This window comes from Centruroides vittatus, unplaced genomic scaffold, assembly GCF_030686945.1.
Source record: "Centruroides vittatus isolate TY-2023 unplaced genomic scaffold, ASM3068694v2 contig_1057, whole genome shotgun sequence".
Lineage (NCBI taxonomy): Eukaryota > Metazoa > Arthropoda > Arachnida > Scorpiones > Buthidae > Centruroides > Centruroides vittatus.
This window is the reverse complement of record NW_027120684.1, coordinates 810,106-838,089: the sequence shown is the minus strand read 5'-3', so window position 1 is coordinate 838,089 and position 27,984 is coordinate 810,106. Positions and strand designations below refer to the sequence as shown.

The following is a 27,984-nucleotide window of genomic DNA, read 5'->3' as shown; positions in this document are numbered from 1 at the left end:
TGATAACTTTTTTATTTTTCGTCTCCGGTCCAAAAGTAGGGTATCATTGAACTCGTCTCGGTCCCCTCAGTTCAGATATATACTCAAAGTCCCGAGATTCCATAGATAGTAATCTATAGTATCCCCTTTTCTACAATCTTCTATCATAAATCTTTACTGCATTTGAACATAAAAAATTTATGTATTTCTTACTTACAATTTAGATAAAATGAAGAGATTAAAAATATTTCTTAATTAATGCAAGTTCTGTTTTCACAACATTCTCTCGTTTCTCTTTGCAGGATGGATAATTTCACAGCAATGAAGAAATGGCACACCTCAGGCCATGCTGAGCCCGAGGATGGCGCCTCGTCTTCGCCTCGTGTAATATGGGTGCTTCCGAAAGATGCGGAGGAGTCGCATACACCCGACGTCAAACAGTTGGTCGTCATAACTCCAGACGACAGCGCTTTTTCTCGTCCATTATCTGGAGCGGCGATATCCGGAAGTTCCGCAATGGACTGTGAAGACACGGTCACGTGAGACGGGACTGGACAGAAAGGAGTTCGAAGAAATGGTGGAAGAATCCATCGAGCGTAAAAGGCCTTGGTGGAAAAGGTTGTTTTGTAGCTGGAAAACATAAACCTCTTCTCTGCCAATGCCTTCTTGCACGGAGTTCGACTTGCCACCGATGTGACACAGCCACCCGGAGGTTACCTTTGACGCGAATATGACACTCGATAATGACACTTTTACTCGGAATTGACCATTCACCAGCTACGACTTAACCAACCGGACTTGACTTTCCATCCCAATTTACGGGACGGATTCTTCGACAATATTAGAGATTCGTTCTTCCACTTGGGTTAAAGTTCATAGAACAACGACAGTAGCCAAGGTGACAACGAAACATTAAGCAGTGTTCTCGTGTTTAACAAAAGAGTGTGTTACGCTGTTGTTTAAACGACTATAACTGGCCAAAACAACTTATAATATTTCGACCGATGTTCTACTAGTAAAACATTTCACCACAGAATAATGCACTAGTGGAGCCGTTTGCACGTTGAACTTTAATCAAACACACCTTCCAGTAGATATGTGTTTAGACCAGAATTATAATTACATCAACAATTAAATTTGTACATGGAATTTTCACGATTGTATATAAATTTTTATACTTAATAAAACTTATTAAGTTTCATATTAACTACATGTATATCTGTAGGCTAAGCTAAATCGATAAGTGATGTTACCCAGAGAGATAAGTCTTCGTTTTATATTGTACAAAATTACCAAATGTAACGGAGGAGTATCCTCGCTTACCTTATGTTTGACATGAATGACTGTAGATAGAGAATGTTCTCTTTCAGGGAAAAAGTATTTCGCGATAATGATATTGATTATTTTTTTATACATAAGCCCAGGATTATTTTAACTAAGTAATTTATTTATCAAAGTAATTTAAATATTATCAGCCGAGTATTGTGATTAAAGAGGTATGTCCCAAATTATCATAAGCCGATTTCTCTGTACATATAAATTATGTGATCAACAACAGATAAAGAATACAATAAATATAAGTACAGCTGGGCTCTGATTAGAAGAGCTGGTGCACTCACTGTACCAGTTCTACAGATACTGTAAGTTCGCCGACCTTTAGGGGGGAATCGTTAATCCCGCGATAGGATGGTCTAGGGTCGTTCGCGTGTGGGTGTGAAGGAGGTGACACAGACAACAAGTGTCTCACAAAAGTCGTTTATTTAGACGTAAAGAAACTTACACCTAGTACAGACTTCTTCTCGAACGATGAAATTTTTCGAAAGGTCTCAGTCACGCCGGCGTTTTCCAGACGTCTTCTACTGTAGGCCCCGGGGCAGCAACATGTGGAGATGTTCGCTTCTGGTCACTGGTGGTCTGTCCTTAGTGGCACTAATTAGCAGATCGGCACGATACATGAAAAATACATTGTCTTTGTATGCGCATTAGCCGTTAGCGGATTCACAGTTTTTGTCCGGTCTCTCCGCGCGTAGAAGGGAAAAAGACCTCTCGTCCCCTTCGCTCGGCTATTATCTCGATCTCCCTTTTTCGTATTGTTCATGTTGATTGGCTCTACGTCCCTCCTTTCTCGCTTCTCGATTGGTCCCTCGCTTGTCTCCAAGCGAAAAACGACCCCCATTCGAGTCACGAGAAAGAGCCGTCTCGACGAATCTACTTGACACCCTCCGTTTACTCAGGATGGAAAGAATTGATGGAACTTTGAACTTGAGCTCATATTTTCCCCATTGTTGTCTAGTCTGAGAGATTTTTGAAACTTAATGCTTTGATATGATGTTTCTTTTTTATTGAAAACTTTTCCCTTTTTTCAAATTTTGATGATCTAAATTTCGTACACGAGCGACTTATCAAAGGTCCATCTCTGCTGGAGGACGTTCGTCTACAATTATTAATTATGACAATTATTGCGTTTTATTTTACATTAAGCCCTTTTTGCCTTTCGACATCAGTGGCGTGCCGTGACATTTGATGACAGGGAAGCTGTGTTTCTGTAAGAAGCCGACTTCCAGGGGCAATCAGTTAATTGCGCGTCAGTGATGGTCTAGGACAGTGGTTCTTAACCTTTTTATAATCGCCGCCCACCAAATATTTCATAATTTTTTTGTGACCCCCATTTTTTAATAATAATTTATATTTGATAATTTGATAATTTATCTATAATAAATTGATTTTTTTATTATTGCTTTATTTTTTATATAATAAATGTAAATCATAACTTTATTATTTCATTATCTATTTAAATAACATTCAAACTTCACAATTAAACATGAAAACTCATTAATTTTTAACAGAAAATAAAATAAGAAACATGTCGATAAATCGATCCAATGTCGATGCTAAAACTAAACTAAAACTAAAACGCCCACTTGTCGTAAGGATTTTGCATATCTTTTGCAAAAATATTTAAATTTTCAAAGCCTACTATTTTTCCTAATTATTTTTAAAATTCCAAGCATTAATAGTTTCTTAAAATTGCTTTGGAATAAAAGAAGTAAATACTGCGGTGTAAGTAGCATATTTACATTTATTTCTTCTGTACTAACAAAGTTGTATGTAGGAAGAAATACAAAATAAATAAATAAAAACTAAATAGAAAAACTTTATCTTTCTTATTTCACTTTTCAATACGATATTCGGATTATACATCAATTTTCTTTTTATTATATTCTGAAGGAAATTTTGCATAATTTGGCGGCCCCCGGCAAACTTCTTATGGACCCCCAGGAGCCGCGGCCCCCCTGTTAAGAATTACTGGTCTAGGGTCCATTTGTATTCATTTGTTCGATAAGCCAGTAAAAACTGTAGACTTCTCTAAATGTATTTTTAATATCACAATTACATTCTGAATCGCTAGCCACGATATAAGGGCTAAAATTAAAAATAAATTATAAAAACTTACTCGGTGAAATAAAATGTGCGGTGGATATACATACCTGGTACAATGTATTGTTCGATTGTATTAATATACTTTTAAAGAAAATTATAATTAAAATATAGCTTTGTAAAGAAACGTACATAAAAATAACATAAAATATTCTTTACTTTTTAAATCTTAAAACAATCCACTTAGTCAAATATCTTGATACGAGTAGCTAATGGATGGAACTAGTGACGGTCCAGGTAGGTGTGTAGTGAGTGTGTGCGTGCCAAATCCCGAGGGTGCCGATACCGGTCAATGTCAAATGCCTCTTTTGTCGCATCACTAGTATATCTCAAAGGACGCCACGGGGCTGTTGTAAATTTTAAACGTTTCTCATCGTAGCTGTAAAAATCGAACTATGTTAAACTTAATAGTCATTCGTTTTCTAACTAATTCGTTTTAATACCAGGTGTACACGGAAATCAGTTTCCCACTGTACTGAGCGAGTGATTGGTTCTGTTAAGCTTTTGTTGAAGTAAAATTCTGGCTCTTTCAACAGGATTTTATTTATGTTCCCTAATCTCTTAATTATTTAGTCACTTCTTAAGTAGAAATAAGTCGAAACCAGTTACTTTGTACCTGAATATCTGTAGTCTTGGGAAAACAGTGGAAAGACAAATTTTTATGACAACGGATATATAAATCGTAAATTTAAGGAAAATAAATTCTAGAGCTTTTTTTTTGTACCATTGTATGTACTGTACGTCTCATTCATTACATTTGGTTGTAAATGATGCTGCCAAAGTAACAGTTAATTTTTAACACTGTACTAGAATTGTACACGTTTTTTTTTGCATCCCCTTACAGATGGGACATACTAAATCGTAATATCACCGGTTTAACATTGAAATCCGTAAGTAATATAAGATGGGAGAGCGGAATAAACGCAGAATAAATATATCAAATATTTTAATGAAGTTTTTTTAAACTCCTGTCAACTATACAGAACTATCATAAAAACGTGCCAGTAAACTCCTATCGGTTGGGTTGTTATAAATCTAGTCTAGGGTTGGCAACCCTTTTTATAACATGGGCCAGAATAAATTTTACGTTTTTTTCCGCGCCGTAGTAGTTAATTGACGCCTTCTTGTGATTCGTAATTTTTTTAGTCTGCAAATATGAAATAAATAAATAAAAAGTTAATTACTACATTTATTTTTTTATCGTTTTCGAAAATTACAAAGAATTGGAAAAATAACTAATTAATAGTTATTTTTCCAATTTAATAATCTATTAAAGATCTCGCGGGCCGGATAGAAACTTTTCGCCAGCCGTAGCTGGCCCGCGGGTTGCCTGCCGTTGATCTAGTCTGCTCATGAATCACGTAATCGGGCGAGGGTGGCCGAATATCTAGCAGGCGGCTAACAGCCCACAACCGCTCCGGGATATAAAGTCGCGTACTCTTTACGCGTGTGTCGCTTCTACCAGCTAAACTGTGACGTTTGTGCTATGTAAAGCGCATGCGCCAATGCCTATAATCTGGCTGCTTGGAAGTTGACAGGCAGGCGGATAACAGCCCACAACCGCTCCGGGATATAAAGCTGTACTCTTTACGAGTGTGTCGCTTCTACCAGCTAAACCGGGTGAGGTTGGTGCACTGTAAACCGCATGTGCTAATGCCTATATAATCTGGCTGATTGGAGACTGACCCGGTTTCGACATTCCTTCCGCCACCGAATTATTCGACTATACAATAGCAATCTTATCGTTTTTTTTTTTTCACATGTAGTATAGAAATTTGTAAAAGATACATAATGCAGTTATAATAAAATATTAATTTTAATTAATGCAAAGTACGTTAAAATATGAAAATTTATATTTTATAAAATTCAAGGGAAAGTCATTGGAAGGTGGAATCGTCGCTTCCATCGCTTCCAATGACGGCACGCCACTGTTCGACATCCTTCTTTTTTTTTTTTCATGCGTCGCGGTTTCAAATGACTAACGCGTCTAATCCGATCTTTGATCGGTTTTTGTCCCCTGTAACAATGGATGATTTTCTACATTCGTTTTAACAATCTTCTAATATAAATAATTAATGTTAACCCGTTTTTGGGACTTCACAATACGGATGAAGAATTCGACATGGTTTTTAATATAACGACCAAATTGGGTTACAAGAAGCAGCTAATACCCACATTCAGATCTCTAGCCCGAGTGCCACACATACAGAATTTGCTTAAAACATCTGCGATATTCACTTAATCGACGAACTTTGCTCCTATACAGAAGGAGCTGGCAACCGCACGTAACAGCAAGGTTAATAGAGAAATATGCTACCTATTTCATTTGTAAAAAAAAAAAAAAAAAAACTAAAGGGTGCTCGCGCTCCATACAAGCACTCGACATATATAAACTAGAATAATACAGGAATAAATAAGACAAGAAATTCTTATAATAATGTGAAAATTTGTCGCTAGGTGGAGTTTAGTAGCGGCTCGACACTTAAATGGGATGATTGGAGTCTTGTGTGTGCATGTGGTAACACTACTGCAATTGTATGATTTTTATTTATTTATTTTTTTAGATTTGTTTCGAACTCAAGACGTCTATTTTTACATAAATTAGGTAAAATTCTTATCCTAAATTAATATATATACCATGTATTCTCATAAAACTTTAAAATGACAATTATACAATACAAAAAACATTACATTGTGTGGCACAGATATAAGAGGTTTACAACAGCAAATATATAAAATTCATCGTTTTAAAATACGTGTTAATTATATTGAGAATTATCTGTGTGATAAATTTTATATAAACAATGTGTATTGTATTTTATACAGATTTAACATACAGGTATTTACGCATACCAATCGGTTGTCTGGAGAAAATGCAGTACATTTTGCAATTCTACAAGAACGAATGTCTCTTAATACGCTAGAGTCTGGCAAGTCCAAACACTGCTAATCCGGACGTGTTTCAGTCAGCAAAGGATCTCTTTTAGCTTGCAAAATATACATTTTTTTGTATTTTCCGGTTGAATTTAAATGGTATTAATGGTACAAAAAAGATTCAGAATTCCACAACAAAAAAAAAATTATTTTATTGTAGTACTGTATTAATACTGTACAAAATTAATAAATTGGTGTTTGATATGGCCTGTTGAAATTGCAGATCTATACTGTACTTGCACACAAAAACAGAAACATTGATTGTGTTGGATCTATATAAACTGGACCTGTTTTACTGATTGCTTCTGCAGTATTTCAATTATTTGGCTAATCCGAATGGGGCTCGGTCCCGATTAGTTCGGATTAGCGGGACTCTATCATAAATGAAAAGATTGTATGGGCAAAAGTTTTGAAAAAACTAAATCAAATTCTTAGGAACGGCTAAGAATGTGATATACAAGACATTCAAATTTTCAAGAATTAAAAAGATGTAAATAGAATATAATTGGTACACATGAGCAGTAGCTATATGTTCATTTTTTATTATTATTGATTTTATTGTTTTTGTTATATATGCTCTGTGAATAATTTATGAAAATTCCTTATATATATATATGTTACTGGCCAAACCCGATTTTAGGCCAAACTAGTTTGTCCTATGTGTGTCAGGGTCAGGATATACTAGTTTTGCCCAGAACAATCCAGTTTGGCCTAAATACTTTAGGCTTAACTAGTTTGACTTAGGCCAAACTGATTTATGTTCTACAAATAGGTGACAGTGTAAAAAAAATGATTTTGTGTAATTCGAAATGCCACCACAGTACATCCTGTAAAAATAAATAAAAGATTAAATATTTTATATGTTAAACTAAGAAGCACAAATAAATTCATTTTTAATTTTAGTTTGACTTTAAAAGTTATTTTTATTATTTTGTTTGAATTTTTGAAAATATTTTCGAAAGTTAATTACCTTTAAAAGTGCATGGTTTAAAAAAATACAAACTGATAAGTACTGATTAGCTTATAGTGTTATAGTTTTGTACAAGTGTTGTGTCACTTCTAATCAATACCGTTTTTTATAATTAAGTAGACTATGTTTGAATAAATATTGTTCATCTAATTGATTTCCTTTTAATTTTATTTTAACCATTAATATACTTGAATAATAATTCTAAATCAGTTTGGCCTAAGTCAAACTAATGAAGCCTAAAGTATTTAGGCCAAACTAGATTGTCCTAGGCTAAACTAGTATATCCTGACACGTGTAGGATAAACCTATTTGGCCGGTAATATATATATAGTTTCTATATATTTAAAGAATGCAAATGCTTCATGCATAATATTGATTCAAATATATACATATATATATTTTAATAAAGAATATGTAAAGTATATTTTAATGAAGTAACTTGTGATGAATGTGAGTCACATTGAACAGAGAGAAGTAACATACCAACTTAACTTTCTTCTGTTATCAGAATTCAATCATTGGAAAGTTTAAAAATATGTGTATTTGCTATAACCATATATTCTGATTTATATTGGATATTTAAAAAGCAAAATTTCTTATTAAATTATTTGCTATAAAATGAAATGCGTTTATCGCTGTCTGTTGGCGTTACGAAAAAAATTGTTCATTTTGCAAGTACTTTCAACAGTGTAAAACTGTTCTCTTTGGGCAGAATTGTTGTTAGAGCTTCCGGAGAATAAGATTCTGCCCAAAGGGGACGGTTTTAGTCTGTCGAAAGTATATGCAGACAGATGGTGATGGATGTATTTCATTTTATATTAATATTTAGTGCGTGTTGCTGTTTAAACCTTTTTTAAATTATTTGCATTTAAATTATACATTTTTATATGTTGCAGGTGAAGCAAACTAATTTTTTATAATTTATGTGTATTACTTTTGACTCTGACTGATAGTCTTGATCTTAATAGAATTAAGAAATTTTGCAAATTATAAGCATGAATATACCTGTTTCAATTATAAAATGATCTAAAAGTTGTTATAAAAAATAATTCTGATAAATATAGATGTTATTAGTTGAAGAGTTATCTGAAAATTTACAAATAAATAAACAAATTTAAAATTGAGTTTTTCATTATTTTGGAAATGTGTTTAATAATTTAATGATCTGTTCAGAAGAAATGGTGATTAAGTTCAACAGCATTTTTGAAAATTGTTAGAAAATTTTCTGAAAGATATCAAATTATTATATAGCAATCAAAACCACAAAAAAAATCAAACACCAGCAGAAAAAAAGGAAGATATAGCTAACATTTTCATCCCTATTGAGCGAGCATCATCAGATTAAATGACCCTGCAGCTGTTGAAACAATGGGGTATCGAGGGATTGCCGTACATGTGTGAAGAGAGGAAATGACTTAAGAGAGAAGGGGGAGAGAGCTGGTATTTGGATTTTTTTCTAGTTTTTATCAAGTTTACCCAGCTGTGAGTGGTTGTGTTTTATTATATATATGAAGCAGTATCAGCACATGCTTGTAATAATGATTCATCTTCAAAGTCAGAAGTATAGAAGTAGAAAAAATTTAATGTGTCTAACTTTTTGTAAATAAAATAAAGAAAATTAAAATTAAGCATCAATTTTTAATAAATATTTTCAGCTATATTAGTAGCCACTTGAACCTGATGTTGACTACCAGTGTAGCTGAAAATGCTTCTTTATTAAAAATTGAAAACAAAACACTGAAGGGTTAACCTTTTGAAATTTTTGCACCTGTTAAATTTTATTTCTATATTTTTAATATTAGGTAATATCTTATCTTATTAAGAGGATTGATTTTGAAGTTCTAACTTTGACTGTATTATTTTGTATAAAATATTCTTGATTAGATTATAATGGTTATAAGAAGATATTCTAATGAAAAAAGATTAGCAAACTTTTGAATAATGATATACTGTAAAAAACAAGTGTTTTGTCAACATATATAATACATGATTTACATTACAGGTATTCCTTGCTTAATGTGGGATTTGATTAACATGCAAAATTAATTGCAACAATCTCTTTATATCCACGGTAGAAGTTTTAATTTGCACAGCTTTATCGGTTGTCTTTACTTAACGTAGATACTGGATTTTGATATATGTGGTGGGATTGAGGGATTAAATTAACTGTGCTAATCAACGGATACCTGCACTTTTGAAATAATCTTATTTTAAAGTAATTTATAAAATATGGCTATTTAAAATAAATACTAAATAGATAACTAAAATTAATCTGTTAATATGCTATGATAGTTTTTCATAAAAATACAGTGGGTGATCAGATAACGAACACTTTCGCAGACGATTTTTATGATCGGACAACAAACACATGTTCGGATAACGAACACCTCACAGAACAAACATAAGAAGAAGCGACGTAAAATAATGAATACTGATTGATCTTCCCTCGTCTTTGGACAAAATTTCGAAACTTTTCGGAGTGCAGGAGATGTCGACATCGACACTCAACCCGGTATATACTGATCGGATAATATTCTGCCAAACTTTGAAACTGTCCCTTGTAATTCCAGCCTTTTATTTTTCTGACAGAAATAATTCTTTTATAGTATTCACGAAACTGTCGGATGGGCACTCGTTAAGTTTTGCGTCAGTTTTTATTCAAAAGGTGAGAGTATAATAGCAAAGGTAGAGAGTGGGCAGAAGATGTTTGATGTTCCTGGGCAGTATGGCTCAAACAGGTCTACAATAGGCTGCAGTTCAATCTTATTTAAGAAAGATACAGTATAATCAAGAAGACTCGATCGGCTAAATGAGTAACAAAAATCTCGTCTAAGAAATAAAGAACATTGAAGAGCTCATAATGGACCTGAAACAGATCTGACAACAGAAGAATGCCAAGAACTCTTGAATGAAGAACACCAAAAAACTCGGCGAGATATGTTTTCTTCTGAAAAAAGAATTAACCCCTACAAACGGAAAAAACATGATTAATTAAAATGCAAAACTGTGTATATATGTATTTTTAAATTTTACATATAAATAAATGTAGTAAGAAAGTATATATTTTTTTATTTCTTGAGGTCTCCGGAATGAATTAATCAAATTCTCATAAAAACCTATGGTAAATCGAAAATCTGTTAATGAACAATTCGGATAGCGAACAAAGTCTTGGAACGGATTATGTTCGTTAACCGATCACCCACTGTATTTAGAAATCTTATTCACTTATATTTTATTTACATAACATATAATTTTTGAATTGAAACTTCAAAATATGATAATGATAACTAGATTCCATTTAGAAGTTTTCACAAATTGAAATTTACTCTAGGAAAGTTTATTTTTTTTTGTATATTATAAAATCATTTTAAGTTATGGAATAGTTTAAAAATGAGTAATATAAGTTAATTTTATTACAAAACAGAATTATTTAACTTCTCAATTTTACTTTTTTCAAATGTGTTATATTTATGTCATGAAGCTGTGTTCTTCACCTACAATTGCAATGTATATAGATAATACACTTTTTATTATAATTTTTTCTCATAAGTAATTAATGATAATGTGGACGAACAATAAACTTCATAAACTTGTATCTAGAATAAATTAAAACATTTCTGGCCTCTTCCATCAGAAATCTTTTATTAATCAAGCATTTTCAACTGACTGGGCAGCCATCCTCAGGATAATGCTCGAGATATACAAGTGTCTTTTAAGTCAATTGTGATCTTAAACACCAACACAATTTGTTATCCTTACTATGTAAAAAGTGATTTTTTAGTATGAAAAATATGATTTATATAGTTAAATATTTACAAAACAATGTTAATATAAGATTATCGACAATGACTTCCAACTTGAAATCCCATTTCTTCTTGAACCTTCATATTTGACCTATTTTAGGAATGAGAAAAACAATGGTCATAGTGAGAATTTATGCAAATATACATGCAAACTGCTATGTGGCAAGTTAAAAGTTGAATTTTGAAAATGACTTTTAGATGGAGTTAAAATCAATTTTGTCATTTGTCAGAGATAAAAAGAAGAAAAAGCCAGTTTGAAGAAATGCTATCAATTAATCCAAATTGTGTTGATCAAATGCTTGGAGAGTAAAATTTACAACCATTTTTCAGAAAATGAAGATGACAATGACTAAATCTTTTGAAAATACCTTAAGGCTAAAATGATTAACTGCACAATAAAAAAAAAAGGCAATATCTTTCTTTTTTTTAATTGTGTTCTCACTGTGATAGAACATTGCCTTGACCATTTTATTGGTGGAAATGAGTTTAGAGTTAAGAGTTTAATTTACAGTGTTTTCAAGCTGTAAATTAAACTCTTAACAATAAAATTTTTTTGTTTCAATTACAAAGCTCTGTATTAGTTTTATTGGCTCAGATTGTCTTTATTATGATTAAATTTTGTCATAAAACAGGTAAATATCACTTGCCAAAATATTGACTTGTTTGATTTTTTAGCTTTTAATCTCTAAATAGCAGTTGACATGCATATTTGCATAAATTCTCACTATGCCCATTGTTTTTTTTTCCTCATTCCTGAAAAAGGTTAAATATGAAATTTCAAGACAAAACTTGGATCTCAAGTTGGAAGCCTTCCATTGTGAAGAAACTTGAAATAGTTCACATCAGTTTAAACTGTTTATTTGCATAATATCAATTGACGCTTGACATTATGCAAATAAACATCTATGAATACACAGATTTTGCATAGATAGATGATAAAAATATAAAGCAGTGTTTTATATTGAGCTTTGAAAGGAATGTTTTTATATTTGTGTAATGTAAAAGGTAATCCGAATATTTGTTTCCACTGAAATGTTTATCATACACCTTATGTTTAATGCACATATTTTCTAGAAAGTGTTTGACTTTATCTAATACTAAAGCATATTTATTTTGTTATATATTAAAACAAAGTTTGAGTTCAGACGTAATTTATAAACAATATAATCATATATATTTGCAATAAATGTATTTGTCTTATGACTTCTTAGAGACTGACTATATAATTATTGAGGAAAGTCATATTAACATTATATATTTAATTGATTAAATTGTTTTATTACAGATTAAGTTATAAATTATTAAGTTTTATTAAAAATAAGTTAAAATAGATAATAAATACATGTAAGTATTATTTTTCTGTAACTTTGAAACTGTTGAAATTCTTTTGATATTTAAAAAATTTATCTCATGATGTTTAAAAGAAAATTAAGTAATAAATATTTTATGTGATCAAACAAAAATAATAATTAAAATTCTTTTATTCCTAATTTTATGTAGTTTTATGTATATTACACTTCATTTTCAGTTCATTAAAGTCCTACCTGAAGTCACCCTAATTTCACACTCACTTTAAAACTATAAACTTTGGACAAATTTTTATCCATTTTCAGAGTTTATCATTTTAATTCTTAAATATTTGCCTTCTAGAAATAATTCTTGGATCTTTACAACTCTCAGATTTGAGAGATTCTATTCATTATATTATTTATTTGATATCTTAAAATGTTAAAAAGATTTTTTTGGATTTTATTGCACAGTCTCTCCTTATTCTGGACAACCCACTTCCATGCTACTGACATTTCTTTGATGTAAATAACTTCTTTTTTTTCTTACGTCTTTACCTTTTTCATCATGAACAAATTGTAATATTGAACATACCATATGACTTTTGTTTTAGTAAAACTTACTGCAACATTTTTTTGTATACTGTTAAGCTGAGGATTGTATTTCTTTTTTATATATCTTCTTTGTGCTCTTTTATTCTCTATGCCAATCCTTTCCCTGTTGTTCCTATTAATATGCTTTTTGTGTCTCCATTTTTTAGTACTGGTATTTTTTATACTCTATCTTTTTCCTGTCATCTCTTTCATTCCACAAGGTTTTAAATATTTTCTTTCTCCTGAAGACAATTTTCTTTATTTCCTCCACCACACACACACACACACACACACACACACACACAAAAAAAAAAAATGTAGAGGAAGAAATAAGTACAATACATCATGCACTTAATTCTTCCATCTGTATGCTCTTTATTAATCTCTTCCATATTTGTCAACTTTTCCAAATCTGAGATCATATCTTTTCTAGGAGCTTGTTCCTTAACTAAAAATGGACTGCTTTACAAAATATCAGTAAAATCTTCCAGAATTTCAAATCATATGCCATTTGTACTAAGACTTCAACCATTTATATTTCTTAATTTTTTTGTCTTTACATTTTAAATTAAAACTTTTCTCCTTTCTTTTCAATATCAATAAGAATTTCTTTAGTGTTAAGATTCTTGGCTAATCTCTCTTTTATTGTTATATGAGAGATTAGTCCAATCCAGAAAACTATATTCCTTGAACTGATGAATTTTTAATTTGAAGAACAAATTTCAAAGTTGCAAGTTTAAGGCAACGTCCTTAATGATATATTTAGTTGTTTAGTAAAGCTAGTTTGTCTTTAATGGGAATTGTTATCAGCAAAAAAGGAGGTTCTCTTTGGAAAGCCATTGGCAGATTTTGTAGCAAAAATAGTTCAGAAAGTAGAAGAGATGTTGGAAATATTTGGAAGATAGACAGTTGACAGTAAGATGAGTTGTTGATGTCTTAGTTATTTTAAAAAATAGTAATAACATTGTTATTATTATTATTATTGTTATTATTAATGTGAAAGAGATTCAAATAAAGCAATTCTTATGTTTATCATTATTTTTCTAAGACAGCTAGGATTGCCAACCATTCTCTATTGAGCTCTATTGACATCCTATTCTCCTTTATTGATGATGCCATCTTCTTGAGTACAATTTTAATTATTTTCTTTTTGCTTAATTTTAGTCTGTCATCCCTGAAATATTACTGGCAGATGACATTCCAATATTTTATTTTTTTATTCTGATATAATAGTTTTGTCTTTATCATTCACTAGAGTAAAAGAAAGAGAAAGACACTATTATTAGTCAGAGTGGGACAAGCGAATAAAATTTAAGGATTAATAAAAAAATATCTAGAAAGACTAAAATGTTGTCACTTTTTCATGTCCAATCACCAGGAGCAACAGTCTTCTACTGCAGAGATGACCTTTCTTTAGAGGCTACACCTCTGCAAAAAACATGCAAAACAATCTAAAAGTTCTCCAGTGACAAGCCAAAACAATTAAAAAAATACAATATTTCTTTTATTAATGCGTAAATTTGTGACCCAATTTAAAAAAAAATTTAAGGACTCGATTAGGATGTACAGTGGAACCTCGCTTAACGAGCATAATTTGTTCCAGAGTTTTACTCGTAATACAAAACACTCGTTAAGCAAAACGATTTTTCCCATAGAAATTAATGTAAAATACGATAATGCATTCCATGCCAAAAAATGCTCAAATGTTTTATGTATAATGTTTGTTCAAAAAAAATTGTACAATATATACTGTTAAGGAGCGTGAATCATCATCTTTTTTTCTAGCGGGAATGAACCATCTTGGAATGAGAATTCAATTTGCAGAAACAAAAAAAATCACAGATAATATGTTTGATAAACACGCCAAATGATATGACAAATTCTTGGGTTATGTAAAGGCTATAATTAAATATTAGAAATTAATTAATTTGACTAGAGATAGGTAGCTATGTTTCCATCTCATATTAAATTTAATGATTATAAATAGTTAATTTTTAATTCAGACATTTCTAAAATTTAATTTGGAATCGGTCATTAAATTTAATGACCCAAGAATTTGGCATATCATTTGGTGTGTTTATTGTATAATGGGCTATGGTTGTTGATGTTTATAAGTAGTATGTGTGAACACAAGTTTGGAAAAATATATGACCACAAGCGACACTAAGATGCTAGCGGAACGAGTGCTAAACACAGACTGATGGAGCATGCCGTATGTGCACAATTCGGGCCTTCCCCTCTCCTCATCACTCATTATGTGAAACATTGCTTGTTATGCAAATTACTCATTGTGTGAGGTGCTCGCTAAGCAAGGTTCCACTGTATTGTGCAACAGTTAGTAATAATCATGACATTCAGTTTAAAACCCTTCTTTTTTTATACAAAAGCGTACAATCCTAAAGACAGCAGCTGTTTATTATTTGATTTTTTTGACCATTCATTCAATCCAATCATTCAATACTGTTGTTAATGGTGAAAAATATGCAATGCAATTTTACATTACTGTATTTTACAAATAAAATTGTAATTATGTTTCTTGAAAATAGGAAATATTAATGGACTCTTTCAATTATGACTTCAATAATTATTTTAGGAATTATCAGGTCAGTCCATAAGTCCATGCGCATTTTTATGACCTTGAGAAAAACTGTGTTTTGCTGTTAAAAATGTCAGTCTAATGTGATAATTTTTACACTGAAGTGTTAAATTGGATCTCATTCATATAATACTGTTCAGAATTGTGAACATTTCAGTTGTTTATTTTCGTTAAAATGGAAGTAACCGATGAATATAAAAGATATGTTTTATACTTTTTATTTTTAAGTGGTGAGAATGCTACAAATGCAGCCAAAAAAAGAAATACTGTACATAATCAAATTGTAATTAGTGCAAGGACTGCACAGAAGTGGTTTGAAAGATTTAGAAACAATGATTTTAGTGTGGAGGATAAGGCTCGTACTGGAAGACCCGTTGACTTTGATGATGATGCTCTCTCTGCACTAGTAGAAGCAGAACCATCTTTAACAGTTGATGAAATTGCAGAACGTTTAAATTTATCCCATGGAACTGTTCATAGACATCTACAACAAATTGGAAAAGTTTCAAAGCTAGGAAAATGGATACCACATGAACTGTCAATAGCTAACCGACAACAACGTGTAAACATTTGCACGTCTCTTTTATCCCGTATTGCTTTAGAACCTTTTCTTGATAGGCTGGCTGTACAGAAACTTGAAAGCTACAACTGGGAAATTTTACCTCATCCACTATATTCACCAGATATTGCTCCCAGTGATTATCATCTTTTTCGCAGTTTGCAGAATTTTTTAAAAGGGAAAACTTTTGAGGACGAGAACAATGTAAAAAAGGCTATTTCTGAATATTTTGATTCAAAACCGAAATCATTTTACGAAGACGGGATTAAAAAGCTACCATCAAGATGGCAAGAAATTGTACAAAATAATGGTGAATACATTATAGATTGAAATAAAATTTAATTAAAATTTTTTGCTGCTTTTTTTGTAGATAAAAATACGCATGAACTTATGGACTGACCTGATACTATTCACACCGTATGTTTTTTAATAACCCAAGTAACTCTAGGATACCCATTATACGAGTAACTTACATTGGTAATTTTTATGACTAATGTAATTAGAATTTTTAATCTATTAGCTATTTATTAAATTCATTCATCAGTATTTTCTTTCTGCATAATTTATAATAATAAACTTTTTCAGTTGTCTGGTTCATTTATTTTTTTCGTTATGATTGTTTCCATGTTGAAGTGCTAACTTTATTATATCCTTGAGCGACATTTGATGTCTAACTTTGTTTAGGGATGAATTGAATATTTAATAATATCATCTCAAAATATATTTTTTAATGATCATTATATAAAAAGAAAGCTATTATATTTTATAGAAGAAAGTGTGATATTTTTTCATTTTTTAACTTAATCACTATTAGTTATTAATATACCTAGTGATTGAAATATTAATTTTTCCTATAGTGTTTCAATTTTTAATTAGAGCCTTTCTAGATTTATCTGCAACTGAACTACTTCTAGAAAGTTAGTTTTTCTCAACAAGCTTACATTATGATAATCAGCAAATTGAAAGTTCAATATGATGATTCATTTACTAAAATAATAAAAATATGGAGAATATTCGTTTTACTAATATTTAATGTTAAGTCTTTTTAAAGTACAATAATAATATAAAAATATTCATCAAATAAAACTTTATAATTTAAAGAAGAAATAAATTCAGTATTATATTTTTCCATTCTATGATAAGAATTAATATTGTAAAAAATTATTTATGTATATTTTATAGGTAATTATATTTTCATTGCCTATTTTCTCAAACATAATGAATTAAATGACACAAACTATTTTGAATAAATGGATATTGTGCACTGTTTACTCAATAATTATTATATCAGGTTGTTGTTAATGAAAAGGCTTGTTTTATAGAGTGCATTTACAAGTAATTAAATATGAGAAATTTACCACTTTAAAATATCTACCAGCTGTATGTATACACTTCTTTTGGCAAGTAACAAGGTCAAAATTTTATCCAAAAAAATATTTATGATGTGCAGAAAACGGAGAAAGGTCATGTAGGAGTTAATCATAGGAAATTATATAACAACAATTCAAAACTTAACTTAATTGATTAAAACTAAACAATCTGCCAAATTATTTTCAGGCCATGTTAATAATTATTTACCAATTAATTTGACTAGAAGTAGGCAGATATACTACTATCTCATATTAATTTGTGATCTGATTTTTAGTGATTATCATATAGGTTCCACTTTTCATTGCAATATTAAAATGAAATAGAAAAAAACTATCACTTTTTTGTATTTTCAGGAGAGAACTGCACATTGCCATGTGGTTTGCCTTATTTCCATCTCTCGGTTCATGGGATATCCATTTATCTAATTTTTTGACTTCCCTAAGGCATTCAGATATATAACTACTATTGAATAAAGAACATGCAGTTTAGCACATTTCCTGAACACTTATCCCTGTATTCACCAACACGAGTTAGGATAAAATCTCAAGTAAACCAAACACTGTTTGCTTTACTTTTAGTACATGAACACTCATTGGTTAACTTTTAACTCTAACTGATGTTGTGAATACGGGGTTAGAGTGATTCAGTTAATCATTGTCGACTATTTCCTCTAGATGGCCACATTCTCATTTTCAGGTTTGTTTTTTCTGCATTCAGAATCAACATTGTATTGTTTTTTTGCTTGCTATTTCCTGTTCAAATGCTGTATTGTGTACACACCTATTCGTTCGAGAATCGTCTCATATCTGAGGGTCTGACCTTGCCTATCCTTCTTTTTAAGCGCTCGTTTTTGCTCTTTCCTTTCTCTTTCCTCTATTGCTCTAGTCCATGTATGCCTATGCATACATCATAATGTGTGTGCACGATACTTTTGATTCGTCACTTTTCCGTCATAGATTTCCCATTTTACTATTACATGACTCGTAGCCTGGTGATAATGGAGAAAAGAGACAGACAGAACGTCGGTATAAGTCACAGTTATGATTCCACAGATTCAAGACAGCTTGGTAGCCTGAACAGCCCCAGGCTTTTGCCCATGCACGCTAAGTGACTTTCATTACAAGCATTTAGCTTTCCAAAGTCTATGAGAACAACCATTTGGCATTGAAGGCCACAAATTTTGTGCCAATAAGCTGCCTCGACTTGTTCGATTATGCTATCAACTCAATTTCATATTTATTTTCACATTTTCACTTTGTGGTCCTTATCTGTTCTTTTTCCGTTATTTACACATATAGGTCATTTCATTGTTATCCACATTTGATATCATCATTTATCACATACTGCCATGACACTCTTGTCTGTCTGCTACAACTGTCAAGAATTAATGCAATTGGCAAAGCATAGTGACAGCGAGCCAATAGAGAGCAGGATCTTTGCCATAATGCGGTTTGTGCACCAATTTTTGTACATGCATTAATCAAGCCAAATACTTTGGCTAAATATTCGGCTATTCAGCTAAGCTCCTTGCCGAATATTTGGTATTTGGCCTCAGGCCAAATATAGAGGAGAGGAGGGTATTGTGGAATAGTCAGAAAATATGGAATACCGAGGTTTTGGCTCTGTTTGTTTCTGCTATCACTTGGGAATACCATAAACTACTCAAGAAAGACTCCTATGATGCAGTGCAGTGAGAGTTGACCGCCTGTTGTTGTCATACCACTCGCTACAGAACAAAGTTTGTTTTGTGATTTTCAAGAGTTTTTGCAAGCAAGTTTTCAAACATTTTAACCTACTAGTACACATGTGACTTGAACATTGATGTTAAGCTTAATGTATACTAAAAGAATTGTAGTATGTTATACTGTGGTCGTTTTTTAGCTGACAATGTTTTGTCCATCAGTGTAAAGGTTCATTTTCCATGTTGGTGTGTCGAGTATTATGGAATACTAGATATTTCATAATACTTGACGTAAAAGTATAGTATTCCATATAACTGGAAAACGAAGACACTGAATTATCTTCTGTAATGGAAAATTCTCCGAAGATCAACGAGGGGAAATTTGGATTCAATACTTCAGCTGTTCTCTGTGGGCTCACCTTGACTGTACCGGGGCAGAGAAAGAAAATTATATCTGTGACTTTGTAAATAGACTCTAAGCAGAAATGACATGCACATAATCATAAAAATGTGGTTTTTACAGTTAAAAATAACTGTTTTATGAGGTATAATTAGTTTTTAAATGGCTTAAACCACCTATTCCATATTACCCGACTATTTCATAATAACCTCCATTTGTGACTTTTTATAAATAACTTTTTTTTTATAACAACAAAATAAATAGTATTTTTTTTTACAAGGGACAGTTCATTACAACTAGTTATAGTATGTACTCATGATGAGTTTGGAGATTTTAATCAAAAACCAGTTAAGTTATTTTTAGAAATGTAAATGGTACTCCATAATACTCTCCTCTACTATTAGTTGCAGCACTAATTGTTAGCCAACAAATGAGGGCACTAGTCCGAAACATGTATTGGCATTTGGAACAATTAGTTTAAAGATTGTAAAGTACATAAGAAAATAAATTGGATGTGAAAAAGTTCAGTGTCTTGTATCAGCACTTGAATGCTTATGAATGATCTTCACAAATATTAAATAGAGAATTCAGTATCTATGAATTAAATGTGTAATTTTTGCATTGCAAATGATTCCATGTCATGTGATTTTCAAATTCTCAAACTTAAATTTGTATTGATAAGTAGACCTCATTACTATATATAATTATTCTCGTTTGAAGTACTTCAGTTTAGTACCAATTTTGGCAATAAATTAAAATAAGATAAACAAATGGTAGCATTAATTAAAATTTTGCTAGGTATACATTTTATATAGATATATATTAGTATTAATTTTGTCTTACAGAATAATTAATTAGTAAAAGTAGAACTTAAATAACAAAATCGAATGCTAAAGATATAAACTTATAAATTTATGCTGGGAAATAAAAAAAATACTGTTTTTATTTTAGTGATGAATGAACAGCGTGAAGCAGGAGATGGGGAAGAAAGTCCTCCAAACCCATCAAGTCAACATTGGCATCCAAATGAAGAATATATGAAAGTTTTAATTGGAATGGGTGTGAGCAGAAATGCTGCTGAAAAAGTAATATAAATGTTATTTTAGTTATAAAGAAAATTTTAATTTAACCATTTTAATCATTTATACCAAAAATTAACTATTTTATATATAAATACAGTAGAGCGTTGTTTATCCGAAATCTGATCAACCAAAACGTCGGTTAACCGAAAGCATTCCAGTTGGACTGTGTTCTGCTGAATTGAACGTTTTTGATACTAGATTAACTTCCAAAATATAATTTTTGTTTTTATATTTTTCAATATATTTATTTTGTTTGTACAAAATAAAGAAATAATTTTTAACGATACAATAGCCTAGATTATTATTTTAAAAAATTTACATTAAGCTTAACATCAACGAAAATTTAACATGTAGCAATACACAATGGAGAAAAATTTCAACATGGTATAGGTTAATATATTATTTCATACATAATTGGTTATCCGAACAACCCCAGTCCCTGGCTGATTCAGATAAACGACACTCTACTGTAATAAAAATAATAAATAGTGTAATACCAATGACATTAGTCAGTTGATTGCTAGATAAAGTCTAATATAATGAAGAAATCCGCATTCAAATCCATTTCATATTTATAATTTAGTTCAGATTGGAACATTCCTTTTCTAAGCTGGCTGACACTGTTATGGTCAAGTCTATTGTATAATTGAGACTGGTTGTTTATACTGATATTAAAATGATAAATTCAGTACTTACAGTAGAACATTGACACATGAGTTTGAAATTATTTTTTAATTATTTATTAGATTAGAATATAAATAAGTTAAAATGTAAAATAAACAAAATTGTTTAGTTTTGATTTAATCAGGTAATTAATTTTATTTATATAATTAAAAGTCAAAACTAAATTATAGTTATCTAATAATTTTGTCTTGCTTAATGTGAGTTTTCTAATTGGACTGCAGTTTTCAAATCGCTGACCTATACATTCCCACTGTCATTTGTCTCCTGTCTTTCATGTCCAATTTTTTAAAATATTCATAAACTATTGATTGATTTTAGAAAAATTCACATACAAACTATTGAAGATTATTTAACATTGACATGAAGATAAATATGTAAATATAAAAAGAGATTGCAATATTAAAAAAAAATTTGTTTTATATAGGAGAAATCTTTCAAATAAATTTTAACTATTTTCAATAGGCTTTATTTTATACTGGTAATAAATCTCCAGATTTGGCTGCAGCCTGGATATTTGAAAACCAAGATATGGATCTTGAAACACCTTTAGAGGTAATAAGTCTCTTTTATTTATATTATTATATTAAGTGACGATTAGAAGCACCAAATTTTTAAACTGAAGTACGAAATGTGTATTTAAATTAGGCAGAAGCTGGACATGTTAGTGATAATGACATAGAAACAGCTGATGCATATAAAATGGTGTTTGTAGTAAATATGGCATTAGAAATGGGAACTGGTAAAATAGCATCTCAAGTTGCACATGCTGCGTTAGGAATTCATAGATTATTGCTACAAGATGAGAATAAATATGGAGATATGGTTTTACAGTGGGAAGAACTTGGGTAAGATATTTTAAAATTAAACTTTAGTTTATTTTTTAATTTAAAATTATGTATTATTTAATAGTGAAATCAAGATTGTGTTGAGAGGTGACAGTACTCAACATTTGGTTGAATTAGAAAGATCAGCTATGTCGATGAATTTACCTACCTACTTAGTTCAAGATGCAGGAAGAACACAAGTAAGTTAAATCAATAATAATTGAGATTTTAAGGGAATACATTATCAAAAAATTTAATTAATATTAGATGTTTATATGAAACTTCTGGTGTTAAGTTGATATATTTTAGAAAGCTTACAAAATATGCAAGAACTTTCAACAATAACCAATTGTGTCATCTTTCGAGCATTCAAATTTGAACATTGCATGGGTTTTTAAGGTAAAGTAGTCGTGTTTGACCAGAATTACAGTTTGAAATTATATGGAATGATGAGATGAACTAAAAATTCAAATGAGCTGTGGCTGTGTTTGAACAGAATATGTAAACACAATGGTATTTATATACAAAAACAAATTTCTAGAATTAAAGAATTACAGAAGCGTACAGAAATAATATATTAAAAAATCATTACAAAAAATATTAGAGCAACTAATTAAAAACAATATTATTGAAAAAGAAGAAATGAATATGATTTTAGAAGAAAACAATAGAACACTGCAGTTTAATATAAAAATAAAAACACACAAACTTCAATGAATTATAGGCCTGTAATAGATATTAAAAGTTGTTTTATACAGTTTAGAAAAATTTGCTGTTATGCTTTCAACAGAACAACAAATATTGCTCTACTAGGGATTGCAATTGCTGGATCCCTCATCCAGCAATCCAACTGGATCCAGCGCATTTTTCGGCCTGCTGGATCCAGCGCTGCGGATCTGCAAATACTCAATTAACTTTCTAAATAATTGCGCAAAAGTCTACGTCGTCGCGTTGTCGCTTTGCTAACTAGACTGCTACTAATTACTTACTCACTACTTTACTAACACTAATAATTAAATTACTTATAAATAAACTATACCTTAATCAATCCAGCAAAATTTAATAAAATAATAACGTATTCAATCGCTTTTAACGATCTTCCTCAGTTACAAAAAAATACATTAACTATAGAACATAAAATGTGTTTGGAATAAATATAAAAATAATAGTGCTTAATTACATCCCATTTTTTTTAAACAAGATACATAGATGTACTGCCAGGTCTGATAATTTTCGTATTGTATACCGACGTAATCCCACTGTTTTCAAACTTTTAAGAAACGATAAAAAGAAAGAGGATTGGAATTCAACAACGGGTATATATTTCGGTGCCTTTACACAACCAACGTTTCAATTCCAAGCTTGTTTATGTGGGTGCAATGATGCACAGTTTAAAACAAAGGCTCAAGAGCACAAATATACAATCAGTAAGAACTTTGACAACACTGCACTGGCATCATATGCAAGACAGAAGGATGTTAACATCCAGTGGGATCAAGCGGCAATTATAAAAACGACGACGAATAGGCAAACGGTCAAACATCTTGAGAGATTGGAAATCTGCAAGACGCACATGACAACTGGTTGTATAAACCATAGAGATGCGGACTCATTGTCTACCATGTGGAGATCGTTTTACATTAATTAATGTTATTAACGGTCAATGCTGGTTTTGTTGGATCTTATATACAGGGTGTTTTTTTTTTTTTTAAACTGATGGTACTCAGAGACATCTGTAGAGCAATCTAACAGCCAGACTGTCGCCAAATTTGGGAGAGTGACTAAGGACGACATGGGAAAGAGATTCCACGAAGAAAAAAGTAGTACCCAAATTTGCCGGTGAGGGTGGATTGCTCTACAGATGTTTCTGAGTACCGTCAGTTTAAAAAAAACACCCTGTATATATTTTTTCCGCTATTTATTTTGTTTATTTATCTATATTTTGTCTGTTTGGGCGTTTTCCATTAATTTTTATATTTATTCCGAACACATTTTACGTTTTATATTTAATGTTCTATTTTTTTTGTAACCGAGGAAGATCGTTAAAAACAATCGAAAACGTTATTATTTTATTAAATTTTGCTGGATTGATAAAGGTGTAGTTTATTTAACTTATTCTACTTCCAGTACATAGTTTTATATACTTATAAATAACTACAGACTAATATGTAGAGCCTATATATGAAAACTGGTAAAACTGATAGCCACTTAGCCACTGATTATCCGTCCTTACATTATTATAATATATTAATATAAATTAATCGGTAGAATTACCTTTGCTATTATTTAACTTAAAGATTACATTATAATTATAATTTAACTAAACATTTAAAGTTAATTATCTCTATCTCAAGTGTTAAACCGAACCAAAGTTAAGTTTACTACCTAAATGTGTAAGAAGTTTTACTGATTTATAGTGACCAGTCTAAATAATAAAAGCTTCTTAAGTATTTTTTAAAAATGTTTTATTTCATTTAAAAAAAAAACATAAATTGCAGGATAGATAGATTGACAGATAACACTTTATTGCACCAAAAATACATCCACGCTGGATCCAGCTGGGATGATTTCAATCCAGCAAAGATCCAGCTGGATTCAAAACACTGCTGGATTGCAATCCCTATGCTCTACTGTCTTATCAGTATTTTCATCAGACATACTAGTGACTTTTTTCATCACTCAAGGATGCTCTTGCTTCCTATTTTGAGCATGCTAAAGAACGTAGATAATTCCACTAGTACATTAATCCCAGGGAATCCCCACCTCAGTCACATGCTGCTTTATCCATTTCTTAAATGAAAGATGGTCTGCCTTTTCTAAAGGAGTATTTGCAGAAACCATCATACTAACTGCAGAGGAGATAATCTGCTTTTACTGCCTGAAAAAAAAAAAAAAAACGTGCACTCTAACTATGTGCACTCACAAGAACTATTAACTAAAATAACAGTAACTTACTATTCAAAATTCATTTTTTGTTAATGAATAACCTTAATGGAACTTGTAGCCAAACCCAAAACAAAAATCAAAATGTTTGGATATTTGATATGCAATGAGATGCAGTGGTTGTGTTTCTAGCAAATTTTGGTAACAATGAATTTGTGAGATTGCGGGTTTAAAAGGGCACTAATTAATTAAATAATTAATTTAAATAATATTTTATAATTTTTGAAAATGATTCAAAAAGAAGTTTCCATTGAAATAACTTCCTGGTTGATGACGTCAAATATGTCAAGAACTTTCAATTTCGTCTGTTTGGATAAAAATCCCTATTGTTAGCCTTAAAGAATTATATGACTATAATCAACAGTCGATATAGAATGTTATGTAAAAGAAATAATGTCCAATCAAATTAAGACATTTTAGAAAATAATAAAACGTAAAATCTAAAGTATTATGAAATCAACGGAAGTAGACTTCCTTTCCATTGACAGAGTTGAGATGAATCATAGAACAAGTCTTAGCTGGCTGCAGGCCGCTAGGCCCTATAAAAGGGAGCTGTTCATCAGAGGTAAATCCATGACTGATACGCCATACGGAAATTAGGCGCAGTTCCTAAGAGAGGTGAAGCCATACAAGATATAAGAAATTATCAGTACAGTCCATGGAAGGATAAAAGCCATACCAGGTTTAAGGTGCAGTCCATAAGAGAAAAGCCATTGAAGAAATAGTTATTGGGTGTAGTTCCCGCATGTATATATATTAGTATTGTTATATGTGAATATGAGAAGATTACAAGTTCTTCAAATACGACATGCTATAAGAAGCTGCTGAGGTATTGATCGTTAGATATCTGTAAACTCTCTCTCCACACGCGAACTAGGCATAGATTTAGTTAGTAATAAGATAGATTAAGAGGTTAGGCTTAGATCTAATAGTTCGAATTATCTTTTATTGCATTTCACGTTTTTATAATATTGTTTGTGATTTGCATTTATTGTATATTCATATTTTAGTTTATATTAAATTTATTTATTATTTAAATGCATGACTCCTCATTCTACTGCTCGTTTAACGCTCTCGTATTTTTGCGAGATGAATTACTATGCGTGTTATTCCGCATATATCAAAACCGAATAACTGGTGTCGGGCTCCTGACGTTGAAGGAAAACGTTGATTTTGTCGATGATTGATCTCCGATCTTTTATCTTTAAGTCCCTCCTACCACTTGGAACTGCTAAGGAACCATCTCCTAAATTGGGTTTATGACAATCAGAGAAACTGTTTATGACAAACAGGGTCATGTAAGCAGGTATAGAAGATAATTTCGTAACTTCCATACCCCCACAGATCTCACAAATTCATTAAAAATGTGTGAGTTAAAATTGACCAAACTTTGCTTCCAACAACAACAAAAAAAAAAAAAAGGGTTTTGAGCACTTGATGATTTTGAATTCTTCTTTGAAGTTGCATAAAAAGAGTGTCTTTATCCATAACTGACTATCAAAGATTGTTTTTATTCATTCTTGACCACCCAAAAATTTAATTCAATTTCTTTTTATTCCCAGAACCTCTTTCTTTTTATACTCATTCCTCACTCAATAAAGGAGTCACTGAATTGCTGTTCTCCAATTATAATTTTGTTTTCTTTTCTCTTATGGAGGAAGATGATGATAAAAAGTTCTCAGGAATATCTTTCTTTGAGAGGAGGATGTTCTGGTTAGCCAGATGGTGGGTGAATGTTAAAATATTGTTACTTTTGTTCCTGTTTTAGGGAAAGAATTTAGCTTTTGTTATAAATTTCTTATCCAAGTACACTTTTGGATTATCACAATGCTTACATAGTATTCTTCTTTTGCATAATTAAGTATATTAGTATTTCTTATGTTTGAATTATTTATTTATTGGGATTTCCATTTTTATTTTCAGGTTCCTCAAGGTTCCACAACTGTATTAAGCATACTGGGAAGGATTGATCTTGTAGACAGGGTTACAGGTGCACTCCAATTACTTTAGCAATCAAAATAAATTATTGGTTTTATATACAATTTACTTGCAAACTTTCCAAAATTCTTAAGTTAGATACATTCTTTAGATATATGGTAATTATCTAGTGGTTATAAAAACTGTCAATTGTTTTAGGATACCTAATGAAATTTTCCTAATGAAAATATTAATACTCAAATATATGATAATATATTTTATATTACATTAATACCTGTTAAATTAATTTACATTGTTGAATATTAAAGTTAAATGCTTTAATTTTGTCTTTTCCAATAAGCTTAAATAAATAATGTGATAAGCTTTAGCTTAAAGCCTGATTATGGATATTAAATATGCTGTCATTTTTTGACACAAAATTTTGGGCTTAAGATTTTATTATATTGTTGTGCGTATCTTTTATTTTTATTTAAAGGTATTTGTTTAATTTGTTTATTTTTTGTGGATAATTTTTAGTAATATTTATTAATATATTACACATTTTAAATATGGGAAAGGCTTCATTTTCTTTTTTTTACTTTAAAATTAACAATTTTATATCAACTAATTAAAAAAATTTGTGATGATTCGGAAAGCTTTCTCATAATAAATAACTATAGAAGTTTAATAATTTTATTTACATGGATTATCTATTAAGAGAAATACACTGACATGCCAAAAAAATTAGAAACCCCAGTCTAATACAGTAGAGTCCCATACAACGCGAGGGATTCGTTACACATTATAGGAAATTGCATTATTGAAACCTGCATTATCACATGATTTATGAAAGTTTAAACCTTGGCCTATAAGTTGAAAAAAAACATATACCTCTGATTGACAAAATTCGAGGGTTGTTACTT

General features: G+C 30.8%; 2 protein-coding genes across 3 annotated transcripts in view; both read left to right on the top strand.

Moving 5' to 3' along the window:
• Nucleotides 1-27,984, top strand: part of LOC136972479 (THAP domain-containing protein 1-like) — a 306,926-nt gene that overhangs the window by 17,521 nt on the left and 261,421 nt on the right. The window lies entirely within an intron of this gene.
• Nucleotides 5,883-27,186, top strand: LOC136972510 (probable peptidyl-tRNA hydrolase 2). The gene is made up of 6 exons (XM_067267098.1): nt 5,883-6,022; nt 20,563-20,696; nt 21,840-21,929; nt 22,023-22,222; nt 22,287-22,401; nt 27,068-27,186. Exons 2-6 carry the CDS (start codon nt 20,565-20,567, stop codon nt 27,152-27,154), a joined length of 624 nt encoding a protein of 207 aa, XP_067123199.1. The 5' UTR covers nt 5,883-6,022; nt 20,563-20,564; the 3' UTR covers nt 27,155-27,186.